This window comes from Lissotriton vulgaris, chromosome 11, assembly GCF_964263255.1.
Source record: "Lissotriton vulgaris chromosome 11, aLisVul1.2, whole genome shotgun sequence".
Classification (NCBI taxonomy): Eukaryota; Metazoa; Chordata; class Amphibia; order Caudata; family Salamandridae; genus Lissotriton; species Lissotriton vulgaris.
In genome coordinates this window covers 1,038,560,247-1,038,575,909 of record NC_141699.1, presented here as the reverse complement: position 1 = coordinate 1,038,575,909, position 15,663 = coordinate 1,038,560,247, and the positions used below count along the sequence as shown (strand labels likewise).

The following is a 15,663-nucleotide window of genomic DNA, read 5'->3' as shown; positions in this document are numbered from 1 at the left end:
ATTGTCAGGTACATGTCCTTGATATATAAGGGGAACATCACTGCATATTTTAGGGCTCATCTGCAAAGGAAAGTAGACAATTTCCCCAACTACCAAAAGGTTGGATGAACTTGACCAACCAAGAATAGCTGGAATATCAGAGAGTGGGCAAACAAAATTCCCCTAGGTTATTATTGGGTATGATATTCAGAATCATCACCAGCTAAACTACATGGCTACACAATCTGGGTCAACCCACAGGTGTGAGTCAGCCATCAACTTTTTTGAGCATGTCATGAATCTCAATGTTGGTTTAATGGATGAAGACATGGCCTAAGTTAAAACTAAAATGTAAACAACCATGCTTTGTACTGCTACTTTGTCACTAACTGACACTCAGCATAGCAATGTAATATCTAAGCACAGACATAACATCTGTATATAAGCTACAAGGACTTTTTAAGCAAAGACATGTCACTTGTTTCCAAAGAAACTGAGCCACACTTAAATTGTGTTCCTCTTGGATCAATCTGAGGTGGCCTCTTTTTCACCATTTAGAAACTGTCTCCAGGCCATGAACGAATGGATGAGTGACAGTTTCCTGAATGTAATACAAAAATAATGTGACACTAAAGATGAGCACCACTGAAAGCCTCTGGTATGCTTTAGTCTGACTGCTTATTATGGGCCCTGCCTCAGTTAAAATGATCTTTCAAGAAAGTTGAAATTTAGATCAGTAAATGATATGTCTCTGGTTGTCCAGATTATTTTGGCAGTTTCTGTCAATTTGTTTTCAGGCGATGCTTCTCAAAACGAGCCTTCCGTTTATGTCAACTGATGGTATCCCTCCATTTAGGTATATCAGCAGTGTTGCTCAGCAAACTAAAATTAATTCAGAACTTTCTTGTCTTTCTTAAACCTGGCCTTAAGAAATGTGATCCTGTTTCTCAGCCATGGTGAGAACATTACTGGTTGCCAGTTCAGCAGCGCATCTTCTTTAAGGTTCCCAGTTTAAAATAAGTCATTCAATCTGTGGCAAAAACTGGCAGATTTATAGAGCAGCCTCTAAGCTGAATGAACGTGAGAAACTCTGAGTATGACTTATCGTGAAGCACAGTAGTCGTAATCAACATCTCAGAAGCAGAATTAGAACATTGGAATGTTGAGCACCCCATTGAAAACAATGGAGTACTCCGGGCTTATAATGGCCGGTAGAAGCCTGGAGCATCAGCATTGCAATGTTTAACAAAGGTCTTATGAAGCCTGAGGGGATTTCATCCCCCCGGGCTCCAGGAGACCTTATTTTTATAAATTACAACATTCTGTCCTCTAGGGGCGTAAATTTCGAATAGCCTTAGACCCGTCAGTAGCAGGCTCTACCGGCCATTAAAGGCCCGCTCCCTTGTTAAAGGCCCGCGCCTTGGGCGTTTAACGCTGGAGCTGGCCTTAAATGGCTGGTAAAGCCCGCTAAAGTGGGCTCTAACGCTATAGTAGATGCCTTGTATTCATATTGCTGACGTGAGTGGCATCTTAGTACTCTAACCACGTCAATTCAGGCACACAATAGAAGTAGCTGGATTTTGGTTGATAAAAGCTGGGTCATTTTGTAGAGCACATTTGACTTTGGCATATTTAACGGGTCTCAGTCCTCAGCAGAGGTGAACAATACATAATTGTAAACAGCAGACAGCTGGGGAAATAATGAACGTAGATGGATTATTTTACAGTACAACAAATGACTATAAAGGTTCAAAATTATTATTTTTCATTCTAAGCAGAAGTACATTCAGGAAATAAAGGGTGTATGCTAATATTTTTATTTGATGCTCTTGTAAAACATTATTTAGTGGTCTTTGACAATAGATCTTGCGACAAACCGCCAGTCAGCTATGAAGGAAACCGCTCAAGTGTTTCATAATTGTATGCACACAATAGACAAATCGAGAAAAATAATGCAGATGCTGGCTCGCATAATATTGCATATCAACTTGATTATATGAAATGCCTGATAAAGAGAGAGGATTTCAAATACCTTTCAAAGAGATACATTTGTCTGATTGGTTTCTTATGCAAAGCATTCTTCAGAAAACAGCCTCTTGACTTTTAATCACCTCTCTGACGACTACTTAATGTGAAGAAGGGATATTCTGATTTGATTTGTAACAATTCCAAAGAACTTTTATCACAATTTAGTGGATGTTTTCCTCCATTTTCGAAATAATAACTGAATTTGCATCTTTTGTAAATCACCTGTTGTGTAGAGTTGGAAGCCTTGATTGTATTGAGCTGTCTGAGTGTGCTTGAAGTGCATTCATGATAATCAGTTTTGATCAGTTGCTAACAGTGAGATGGCCTAGTGTGCTGAATGCTGTATCTTTATCAATGTCTAAAACATGGGACACGAATACTTCAAACATCTGATTTAATTATTTTATTTGCAGTTTTGTATAGCGCAAACCTGGCTGAAATGGGGCACCTGAGTATATTATTAACAAAAACACAGCAACAATAACAAAACAAAAACTAACAAAGTAAAATAATAACAATTCTATACACATGACTGAAAAGTGTTAACAATTAAAAGGAATTTGCAAAAGAGATACAGTGACATCAAACAGAGATTTTCAAAGGAATGTTGAAGTCAACCAGTATGGCGAGAAGAATACAGACTTCAAGGTTATGCACTATATGGGGCTTACATGTTAAACAGAAAGACCTTTAGCTATTTCTTGAAAAAGAGGAAGGAGGAACTTTTTGTACATGAGTTTCAGGTAGATGGGGCACAATCTTTGTTATTTAAAGCAAAGAGGTTTGGGGCAACCTTTCCTACATACAGAACATTCCCTACCTGAAATGATCAGTTTAGGGGTATATATTTTGGAGAGCTAAGGTGGTTTGATTTGGAATACATCTATTCTCAACCAGGAGACAATTTCTCACATGCAATGTAGGAGTAACAATGTCATAATGACAGGTTTCACAGACCAATCTTTCTTCTGTATGTATTGCAGATTTTATTGAGGCTATACTGAGTAAGGGAGCCCAACCGGTATCAAATTTCCATAATATAACCTTGATAGTACCACTGACTTGAAGTCAAGTTCATTGATGAGATGGCTTAGTTGATTATGTGGTATGCCTAGTATGTGCAGGGAATCAACAACAACGAGAAAGGGAACTAACTCAGAGTTGCAACCTTCTCTGAACCCAAAGTAATGACTACAAAGGAGATTGAGTATTTTTCACTTATTTGGATAAACAGCTGTCAATATTTTTGGCCAGGAGAGAGAGGGTTGTAATAGGTTGGAAAAGATTTGGGCACAAGGATCAGACTTTTTTGAGGAGAGGGTTGACCTGCTAGGTTTTTAATAGGGACTGAGAGTTTGCCCTGGGAGAGGAAGGCGCTAAAAAGGTTGACCTGATATGGGCAAATGTGGTGAGAACCAGCCCTTGGGATGAGGGAATGGTTTTAAAGTTTGATATAACAGTGATTTTAGTTTTCAGTGTGAACAGAAGCAAAGACAAAATAAGCAAGGAATGGTTGTCAGGGGCGTATCTTGGCTAGTAAGATTGGAGGGGGGCGGTGGGTTGAGGGGGGGGGGGTGAGTTTCAGATCTTCCAACAACTAGGCTGGCATATGTAAATACAGTGTATGACAAGCAGGATGCATGAGAGAGGCCTAAGGGGTAGTGGAAAGAAGCACATGGACCCAACTATTTGGCATAAAATATATTTACTAGGGCGGGTGTACACCCCCCGCCCCGACCCCCCCAAACATCCCCCTTAAGCTACACCCTCGTGGCTATGTTGAATGGGAAACATATGGTGGATTTAGGAGGTATCTGCATTTTTCATTTCAATCTGTTGGATTTTTGTCTTACAATAATTTAGACAGTGGAATGTGTATTGTTCAGCTGCATTAGAGTGTTTTACTGTCTTAGGATATATTTTTGCCAGACGCATCATAGAAATTTTACAGTTTTTGGGGATGATGTTTTGCTTTTATATCCTGCGATTTAAACAAATTAGCTTAATCCTACTAGTTGTTTTTGTGTTATATTTTCTGGCCTCCTCTTGGGTGGAGAGGAATATGAATGTCCATTTTTAACATCACATGCTTAATGTCTGCTGTTAGTTTGGCTTAGAACCATTAACCTGATTTTTGTCTTTCGAGAGCCATGTAGCAATATCGTCAGAAATATCAGACATAGTATTATATCATGTAATAGGTTATGACAGAATTTGTCACTTACATTGTTATCCTTGAGGAGCAAGGCATAAGGATATTTTGAGATGTATTTTTTTTGCTACCTTGAAATGACAAATCATCATGACCTGTTCTTATTTTGTCATTTTGATTTCAAGAGAATCCTCTACCAGTAATCTGCTATATCAGGAGGTGATGAGATTAAGAATGGAGACTCTTTGGTGCATAGATTTATAGCGCTACTGATCTAAATAATTATCACCAAAAGAAGATTTGATCGACAATGAGGAGTGTGGTCCATTAGTCGTTAGACAAATAGGTTACCATCACCCGGGATGAGAAATGATCGTAGCTCTGAATTAGAATGAATCATATTGTAAACTTGGAGTAGCTTCATAATGAATGTATGTGATCCAAACACCATTGCAATGCATTAAAACTCATTTGCTTCAAATCACTATATTTTGATATAATATACACCTAGATTAGCAATTTTTGACACATGTATATCTGGTAAATAAAATGATTGGATGTGTGCAGCATTATTAAGAGACAATACCTCAACCGCTGCCTTTGCTCTTTCAAATTCTTCCTCCAACGAATGGTTCCTGGAGAGATGCGCACTGCCCATTCGGTGTTCTCTGGTCAATCGAGCCTGACAGAAATGGGAACAAATAGAGAGGGTTATGAAATTTAGGACAAGAAGGTCTAATTCACTTTGATTCCCATAAGAGCATTTGTAAAAGTGCTTAACCAGGAATAAAGGATTATTGTAGGGTTCCATACTAGTGTCCTCTCCATGCCCCTCCCCCCCTGGAATGTCCAATCCCATGGGTATTTGTATTCTTGGAGAGTGGGATTACTGTCAGTCACAGAATAATGGGGAATAACATGGTGAACTTATTACTTGCTCGCTCATTCCTGCATGTTTTCCTCAAGTGTCGGTGATCTATTTTACCTGGGCATTTCGAAATGCTCAGGTAAAACCCTTCAGACTGGCAATGTTTCTGCTCAACCGGAAATCCATATAACATTTTGTAAATCTCTCCATCAGTTGGTTAGGGAATCATGAGCCACTTGCAATGGACCCCTTAGTGTCTAAATAGGGGGGTAAATCACACAATAAAACCGCAAACTTTTCGTTAGTTTGTTGTTCATTCACAGAAAGTAAAAGAACTACCCTAAGTATTTCGCTAAGTAACTTCACCTCTCTGGCCTTATGACAAGACTAGCCCTTTGATTGTTGACATTTGGCTGGTGGCTTGGTTGTTCATTGATCAGGCTGGTGTACAGAGTTTGGTGTGGTCTTATTTGAACTGAATTTGCTTGTTGCTGCTTCTTGCAGAATGACATGTGAATGGATTTTGAAGCATTCTGTGGCTATAGGAGAATATGTTATGGTACATGCCTTTAAGGGGAATCATGCATTCAAACAAATGTGACAATGTGAATTGCATTTGCCAACATGGCATGAGAAGCAAAACACTAAATATTAGAGTGTTTGTTCTGATGGACAGGCTAGCAAGTGATGGTATTAATGTCGGGAAGAAGGCCCCCAAAACCCTGCAGGGTAAAGAAGGCCATTGTTAAATGTCTTTATAAGCACGACATTCAGGAGCACTGAAATCAAGATAGAATTCCATGCAAGCAGTACATACTGACTAAATTGGTTTAGAAGTATAACTGTACTTCCCTATTAAAAAGATAACCAGCTTGACATACAGGACTGCGGTTCTAAATGCATTTAATTGTGTGCATTTAATTTTTCTTTTTTTTAAATAAAGAACAGATGCAGATGTAAGCAAGACCTGCACCAACAACCCGGAGAGATCAACTGCATACTGATCAAAGCATGCTAGCTTGTAAAGCATGCCAGAAACTCCAAGAAGACCACCCTAGCCACCCGCATCAATGACAGATTTAACAACTGCAAGAAACTTTTCAACATAGTCAAGGAATTCACCCCCCCCCCCCCCCCAGCAACAGAAAACAACATCACTCCCTCGAAAGATCTCTGCGACTCCCTGGCGGACTTTTTCCACAACAAAGTTAACACCATCTACCAAGACTTTGCATCCCAACCCCCTGCAGCAGACAGCATCAACTTCCTCAAGGCGACTGACGCCCACCCACACAAGCTAATTTCGTGGAACCCCCTCATTGAGAAGGAAACGGAGACCATCATGAGATCAATTCACTCTGGCGCCCCTGCAGACCACTGTCCCCACCACGCTTTCAACCTCGGCACTCAACCCATCAGCGAAGAACTTACCAAGGTTCTCAACTCCTTGATCACCACAGCTTACTTCCCCAAGAAGTGGAAACACTCAAACGTGAAGCCCATTCTGAAGAAGCCATCGGCGGACCCAGAAGTACTGAAGAACGACAGTCCCATTTCTTTCCGAGCCAAGGTCATCAGAAGGCAATCAACATCCAGCTCAACAGACATCTGGAGACCCACCGCCTGCTGGACCCCTCCTAATCCGGCTTCAGAACAAACCATAGCACCAAGACAGCTCTAGTAGCAGCCACAGATGACATCCGAATGCTGATAGACCAGGAAGAAACAGTGGCCCTCATCCTTCTCGACCTCTCAGCAGCTTTTGACACCGTATCCCATCCCACTCTGATCAACAGGCTCCACCAGACCGGAATCCAAGGAGCAGCCCTCAAATGGATCGCATCATATCTCACAGGAAGAACGCAGAACATCCACCTCTCTCCCTCCTCCTCCATCCCCAAGAGCACCACCTGTGGGGTACATCAAGGCGCATCCCTCAGCCCAACCCTCTCCAACAAATACATTACCCGGCTGCCCACCACTGTCAAAACCATGAACTCAACATCATCTCCTACGCTAACAACACCCAACTCATCCTCTCTCTGGCTAACAATCCAAGAACCATCAAAGACAAGTTCTAAAGATGCATGAAAGATGTTGCAGACTGGATGAACAACAATTGTCTCAAACGCAACACCGACAAGACAGAAGTAATCATCTTTGGGAAAGGCAAGGGCACACTGGAACATTGAATGGTGGTCCCCAGAGCCGGGACCAACCCCTATACCCACTCAACACGTCCACAACCTCAGCATTATACCGGACAGACAGGTATCCATTAAGAGAATCAAGTATGCACCCTCTCCATGGTCTAGTTCCTCATGCTCTGCATGCCCAGGAAGGTTTTCAGACACCAGGTGCACTGTCACGCAGGCTCTTGTCACCAGCAGACTCGACTATGGCAACTCCCTCTATGAAGGAATACCAGCCCAACTCATGAAGATACTGCAGACGATCCAGAACACAGTGGCCAGGCTAAGCCTCGACCTTCCCAGAAAGATGCACCCACCCCTCATCTCAGGAAACTCAACTGGCTTCCAGTCGTGAAGAGATGCCAGTAGAAGATGCTCAACCTTCATACAAGGTGCTACCCAATGATAGACACGTGTACCTCAACCAACGTGTGACCTTTCACCAGCCAACCAGGAATCTCGGATCCGGAAACCTTGTCCTAGGTGCCACCCGTTGCATTCACCAGAAAAACAGTGGAGGCCACTCCTTCTCTCATCTGGCGGCCAAGACCTGTAACACCCTCTCCCTGCAGCTCAGAGCCTCACCATCACACCAGCAATTCAAGAAGGACATCAAAACATGGATGTTCAACCAAAAGGAGAATAGGCAGCACTATCTGACAGTTCCCTTGAGACCCTCACGGGTGACTTAGCCACGCTATACATTCCTGATTGATTGATTGATGTATACAATCTGGTATGCTGTGAAATGGTAGCTGTGAGATAAACAAAAGCCACTCCAAAAGGAAATTACAACAGCATTTGGAGGCAGGAACAGAAAAACCTGGAATATGCCCTCTGCTAACTTCAAAAACATGGAGAGCTGGTAGAAAGCGGCGTGCTATCACATGAGGCTCTGAACGCAAAGGCAAAACTAAAGCAATAATAACGTAAAAACAAAAACAGTGGCACTGGAGGAAACTACATTGCAGCCGGATGTGCTCTTAGTGAAAGAGTAATATGTCGTTGCTCAAAGTAAAATAGCTAGTAGTATGCTGACCCATTACCCCATGCTCTATGCTGCATTGGATTAAAAGCAAATGTGAATGAAACAACGACAGACCAATGGATGAAGAGACATGGCTGAAAGTCCCTTGAAGTACGTATATTATCCACATAATTTTAGCGCCATACCTCATATGGTCAACCTAAGCATATTTCACTTTCATTCCAAAGCTCAGTTGGTTAGCTGTACCTTCTTTTCAGCTGTTCTTATGCGGTAAACTCCAACAGAACAGAACAAGGGCTTGTGTTTAGGAGTGTGGCTAATGTTGGAAAAAATTGGCTTATTAGCGTGTGGTTGTCTGCAGTACAAGCTGGCCTTGCACAAAGGGACATCTCAGTGCTAGGTATTGGCAGGATCACGAAGGCACGCTAATGCAGACGAATGGCATTTTGAATCCTGTTCCGCTTGTCTGGGGCAGGCGCAGTGTGTTCTACCTGTGGGCCAGATTCTTCCTGAGATCAGCCTCCTCTGGGTCCCACTAATATCATAATCCTGTAGCTAAAGGGAAAGAAAAGATGCTCCTGGAAGTTGACTGGATGTCAAATTTCATTTTTAAAGTTCATTAAATTAAATGATTATCATAGGTCTGAGCTGAACAAATAGTTCAGACCTCACTAGAATAAATTAGAATCAAATTAACTAAATTAATGGGTTGGCAATCAGCTACAGACAATCTCTTGCATGTCCAGAAGCACTACTCCTGGCGATGCAAATTCACTTGTTGGATCTTCCAGGATCCGCCATTTGTATTCAATTCAGTCTAATAAATATTTGTTCAGATCAATTATGCAATTTCTCATTTCTATTGCAATGCACTTTATGCCAGAAAAAATCATGCAGGTAAAAATAGTAAAATTATATGCATGTATATAAAGAGGGTTATTGGAAGTGTGCAGAAATGCATTGGAGTTACAACTTTAGTGTGTTTGGGAAAGACTCCTAATTTAACAGTATTTGTTGGCTGCTGGAAACATTACTCTTCACGGGGAAGTGAGTAGAATTGTGGTGGCCCTCCTTATAATTTAATCTACTCTTCACCTCGATCGGTTTGGTGGGTCATTCTAGGCAATTTACCTTAAAGTAAATTCACCCTGGCCATTGTTAGTGGTGGTACCAAGACTTGTAAAGTTTAGTTATGATTGATATTCATCTATCAATGATGAAGGCATACATTTATTTGGTAAATGGGTAATGTGTCCTACTAAGTGGCAGCCCTGACTATTCCCATAGGCATAATGCAGGCATCTGCAGTCTCTGTGGTATAGTGGGGCCCCTTCAAAAACTTGGGCCCCTCCAGCCGGCGGCGTAGCATGGGTTGTAGGGGCGGACTGTTAGCACTTCCTGAGTCCTTTCCACCAGTCCACTATTGAGACTCCCACCCCCGAGCACATCTATTAGATTTAAAACCCGTTGTCTGCTTCCGCTTTTTTTGCAGCAGTGCGGCCGTTTAAAAAAATGGGCGCGGACGCGTCGGCCATTGGCCGACGGCAGCACCAGCGAGGTAGTGCTGCCGTCGGCCAATGGCCGACGGCAGCAGCCAACGGTTTAAGAAAATGTTAACATTTTGCACCCATAAGAATTTTGGGCCTGTTTCACATAACTAACTTAAGACAAAATCCTAAACTGCATTGCAGCACATGCCTCTTGGGGTAAGGTATGTGACCAGGGGCCTCTTTTGAGGCCATAGCATCTGCTATTGCATTGCAATAAAAAGGCTTGTGAGCATTTACAGACATGTTAGCAGGGTCACTGGACCGTTTGCATATGTATGGGTTTACCATATTTACCACATAATCCACCACCCGCAGAATAGTAATCACAACTCTAGCTAGTCTGTCCCCTCTATGTGTTTTGCACCGATTCAAAATATATTCCAGGAGTAAAACACAGCTACAAAACTGGTATGCCACATGCCCACCTCAATGACCAGGAACAGTACCTGAGTCTCCACTCTGTGATGAAAACAAGCATTGGAAGGCATTTGACAAGCCAAGTATGCCCCAAGTCCATGCAAATGGCAGATTGTGTCTTACACAAATGCCAATAACACAAGAATAGCAGTGTAGGGAGGCTGCTGTGTTCCTCAGAGGAAGGCATGACATGAGCTTTACACTTGTCTAGCAGCCTGAAAAGATGATGGCTCCTGGAGTTACTCTGTGTGTTTAATGATTTTTATTTTTTGCACGTACCGCTTCAGTGCTTCCTGGTGTTTCTATTTCTAGACACTCCCCCCACCTCACACCCCTCCCACCCTTTATCTGAACCGGAGAATGAAATGAACAGAATAAGCAATAATTTGTAAATAATTTCTTCTTAGCAAATACCAAACAAGAACTGTGGCCCCTCAGGATCACCATTAATTTGTGCAGGTGGTTAAATGGTTGCAGGTGGCGCGATCTGTACTTATTTTCCCTAATAAGACATTGACCCAGAGCGGCAAAGACAAAAATGGTGAAAGAGGAGAAAGAGAACAATAAAAACTCAGTGGAAACGAGAGAAAAGAGGGATGAAAAAGAACCTGCAAGATTGAGATAAAGAGAGACAAAGTGTCGCGTGGTGTAAGAAAGAGGCGTGAGATTTAATAACGAGCATGGCGCCCTGGTGTGGGGCAGTCAAGCGAAGGCGGGGGTCTTCAAAGAAAAACTTTGGACCCCTGTACTTATTCATTACAAATAAAGCGCTTAGTTCCACCAAATTTAGGAGCATATTTCAGCCGTGGTCTGTGCAGGTAGCAGCGGTGGGGCTGCATGGGGGGATTGCGAGGGACGATGCAGAGGAAAAAAAAATTATTACTTTTCCCTCTGCATCGTCCCTTGAAATCACCCCCCACGTGGCCCCACCGCCCTACCACTGTTACTTGCACGGACCGCGGCTGGCATATTTACAAGCCCCTATCGCCACCACAACGTCACTTTCAGTGACGTGATGGCGATAGGGGCTTCGCCTTATTTACAAGGCAGTGTTAAGCCATTTCACGTGGCTTAACGCTGCCTTGTAAATAAGGCACCCTTTTGCGCTACACTTAGCTACACCCATTGATTTTAATTGATTTTGATGCTGCCTCCTATTTACAAGGGAGGTGTAAATAGACGTCAGCACCAAAATTAAGATCAGGAAAAACCTGGGGCCATATTATCAAGGGGTTTTATCTCCACTTTTTTGGCTTTAAAAGCCAAGAAAGCGGAGATAAAATTATCTCCCTATTACCTAGCTGTCGCTAACACCAGTTAGCAACAGCTAGTAGGAGATAGCGACCATCTTGGGCCCCACTTTGGATGTCAGTGATATTTATCACTAATGACATGCAAAGTGGGCGTGCCAAGTTGTTAGCGACTGGAAACAGTCGCTAACATCGCTATCTCCTATTATCCAACTTTTGGAGATATTCGCGCTAAGCGCGAATATCTCCAAAAGCTAACACCTGCCCTGAGCAGTTCTTCGCCATGTTATCCAATGGGAGGTGGATAACATGGCTAAGAGCATTAGCTCGCTAATGCATGAATATCGCGGACTTTTCAGCGATATTCATGCATTGTGGCCGATTTTTATCGCATTTGCGATAAACCTTGGTAATACCAAGGTTTATCTGCGATAAAAATCACTGCAGCTCAGCGGTATATTTTTGTCTCTAACTAAGCAATAGCGATAATTATCGCTATTGCTTGGTAATATGCCCCCTGGTCTTAAACAGGCGAAACGAGGAGAAATGCTTTATTTCTCCTCGTTTTTGTTGTTTCCATGCGTGTTGCCTTGTGCAGCACATGAAGAAACAGCAAATTGCCTATGATTGTTTATGTGCAGGAAGGTCTCCCTTCCTGCACATAAACAATAAAAAAAAAATGAAGTTTTGCAACTCCTATGTGTGCTGCATTAAGCAGCACACAAAGACGTTTCAAAACGACATGAATGATTGTTTATGTGCAGGAAGGGAGACTTCCCTACACGTAAACAATATTGCAGACATCCTTGCACAATGGTGCAAGGAAGCAAGCGCTGGCGCTAGGCAGCTGACCTAAGCGCCAACGCTAGGGGAAACGCAGGGGTGCACTGCATTCTTGTAAATATGGCACATCCCTGCGTATTCAGAATGGAGATGCGTGGCATTAGCAATGTTTGCTTAACACCACGATTCTCCATTCTGTTGTGAATATGCCCCTTTGGTCGCAAATGACTGCGAAAATCTGGAATAAATTGAAGAAAACACAGGAAAAACAGTTTTAGCCTAAGCCCATTGGTCAGTAGTACTTCTGTAAGCTCTTTTCCTGTTGATCACATCAAATCAGAGGACTTGATTATGTTGCCGACTATTATATGTGTGTGCCTGAAAATGGTGAACACGCTGCCCACAACCAATTCTAAGGAAGAAAATTGACATAATCCTAACATACAACATGAAAAGGGAAGGAAACTGTATTTAGCTATTCTAAAGACTACGGGGCAGATTTACAAACCCATTGCTCCTCTTTTGCGCCGCTGTTGCGTCACTTTTGTGACGCAGCGGCGGCGCAAAAGATGCGCCATGGTGCGGGCTATTTACAACGTGACGCATCTGGGAGAGGCATCACGTTGTAAAGCCCTGCGCCTTAAGGAGGAGTTCCGGTGCAGGGGTAGAGGGGCGTTCCGGCGCAGGGTGGGCGTTCCGGCGCAGGAACGCCTCCTAAAAGTGGATGAGTGAAATCTACAAGATTTCACTCAGTCACTTTTAGGCCAATGCTGCGTCAAAACCCTGCGCCTGCTTGAAGCAGGCGTAAGGCTTGACGCAGCATTAGTAGAATGGGCCCCCCAGAGCATTGCTGGAGCTACGTCGCGCATGCGACGCAACTCGAGCAATGCAACACCTTTACGACACAGACGCGTGACGCATCTGTGCCGTTTTTGCCCCATGGTGCGCCGCATTGTAAATGCGCCGTATTATGGGTGGCGGAGCTGCGGCGCAGAATTACTGGCGCATCCCTGCAAATTAGCAGGGATGCGCCAGTAATTGTAAATCTGCCCCTAAACACTTAAGTGTATTTTGAAAAATATGGTACCAGCATTGTAGAATTAGTACTTGCCACTTTATAATTGAGATTTGTGTGACAAGCATTTCTTATTTTCAATTCCTTAGACAGCTTAAGAGATCCCTCCAAGGTCACCCTTGACACCTCTTTCAAACAACCAACTCTGTAAACGGGAAGAAGTGTTTATTTATAGATTTTCTGATCAGGCAGCGTATCAACATCTTCAGTGCACATTTATGCAAGTGACAGAGGCAGCCTACCTGTCAGAGGGGTTTCTCATGGGAACAAAAAGGCAGAGGGCCCTCAGCAGGGGGCTCCTTACACCAGCAGAGCAGAAACGAAAAGCATGACCTCTCTTTCGATGGAAATTTACCAGTATTTGCATAAATATATTCAGAATTTAGAAATATGTGAAATTTAGAAATAAGTGGCAACAATGTGTTTGTTTCTACAATCAAATAATGTTCTTAATATATTAAAAGTATAAACTACCAACATGTCAAAACGTGTTCATGAAATGAAACAGTGCATTGCAGAGTGTAGCCAGTTTATTTACTTTTGACTGCCCCACTAAGGGTGTTGAGAGTGGCTTATTCCTACCAAGAATGGACTTCACTCCCTCATCCCCTTCCTAGTCCCTGTGTCTCAGAGGTGTGTTCACCTCACCAGGGAGGTATCCCATTCCCAAAAATCCTCATGCTCTCCAGTAAAACTCCCACTTGTAGAGGCCCCTCCCCTTTCTACGTAGAAGTCATAATGGCAGACGCGCTCCCAAAAACCTCTGCTTGACTGTCTGTATCACTGAGACAGGTTTGTGGCCTTAAGTGAACCAGGAAGATTTATGGCTAAACATGAAACTAGTGGTGAAGTAAGAGTGCCATGGACCCTAATGCAAGCAAGGAAATTGACCCGCTATCGCCTGGTTTGGTATTAACAAAACAGCTATGTTTGCAGTGTGGTGGACCACCCCAGATCCCTGGGACCGATGCTACCAAACCTGCTGCATGATTGATAGCTACGCCCCTGAATGAAACCTGAGCCTAAAGTAAGTTGACCAGCCCTGCTGGGTGTGGTTATCTTTTATCGGTGTCACTGGGGTCCTTAGATACTAACAGTGCCTGGTCCCTTGTTTAGGAACAGTACAGAATACCTATTGGTTCTGTTGGAGATTATCAGCCTTGGGGAAAGAGATATCACATAATCTCATTTCCCATGGAGGGCAGTGAGTACACATTTATCAATGATGAATTGTAATTGGGGGGAGGGACTGTGTGCCAGGGCCCTTGCCTACCCACATCCTTCAAAGTACACCACCTTGGCATGGGAGACTTAGGAGCAGAGCAGTTCTAGATTCTGAGCTACTCAAAGGAAAGCCTGGCAGGGTAAATTGTTTATTTAGAGAGAAAATTTATCTAACCATAAAACACGACCCTTTGTGGGTGCCTCAACAACATGAGAGCCTCTATGAGGACACCATAGGATTGGCACACAAACACAGTCTATGAACTGGCAAAAAGGTGCAGGAAATGCATGACAGTCTTGAGAAATCCCAGCAGTATGGTCTTGGAAAGCAGATGGTGGTAGGCGATTCATTTTTTATTTTTCAGTATGTGGATGTGAATTTGAACAAACTTCTATAAAAAGCGCTTCCAACCACAACTGAAGACAAAAGGCTCTTGAAGTGGTACCACACTGCTTTGGTTATTTTTTGGCTACTTCGTATGGTTCTCGCCTGCGAAACAAGGTCCAGTAAGAACCACAAAAGCAATGCAAAGTGCTCAGTTTGTGTCCCGTTTGGGCCGACTCTGGTTTTTCATGCGACCTTGTTTTGCCAGGGAGGCCCACAAGAACTGAATTGCAAAGTCACCCATTTTGTTTGCAGATTTTGTTCATTTTTGTAGCTCTACTGCCGAATTTTAACAAACTAGTGGCTTTTACCTGCTTTGCATTCTAAGTGATAGTTTTGGCCACCCCTAGATCTGGGTTAGCTGCAGACCTCTCTGGCCTTAATAACTTGCTGGACCTTAAGGGTCATTAAGGCCCATAACTCCCATCTTCTGAGACCAGTATTCAGTTAAAAAGGTTAGACGGACACCTGCAGTCCAGGACTTGTCTGAAACCTGTCCTAACAACCAGAGCATTCTCTCAGGCAAGCCTCCAGGATGGGTAGGTTTACATTTTAAGTAAAAGAAAAAGGTTTTGCGGTAGATCGCAGCATGAATCTCCTCCTCACCGAATAGGTGGCCCGAGGTCTCACTGCTCAAAGTATGCCACCAATTTAATAGATGTGAAGAATTCATTATGCCATATTATGGTGATTCTTATGTCATGCCAATGGTGCCCTCCTCGGATACCCTGCAACTTTCATTAAATTGGGTAGCAGGACTACCCTGAAGAGC

At 43.1% G+C, this 15,663-nt stretch overlaps 1 protein-coding gene across 1 annotated transcript in view; it reads right to left on the bottom strand.

Moving 5' to 3' along the window:
• Positions 1–15,663, bottom strand: part of PEX5L (peroxisomal biogenesis factor 5 like) — a 697,369-nt gene that overhangs the window by 64,471 nt on the left and 617,235 nt on the right. Inside the window, exon 6 of the mRNA XM_086944935.1 lies at positions 4,746–4,841. Within this exon, the coding sequence (XP_086801061.1) occupies positions 4,746–4,841 (96 nt within the window). The remainder of the gene's footprint in view (positions 1–4,745; positions 4,842–15,663) is intronic.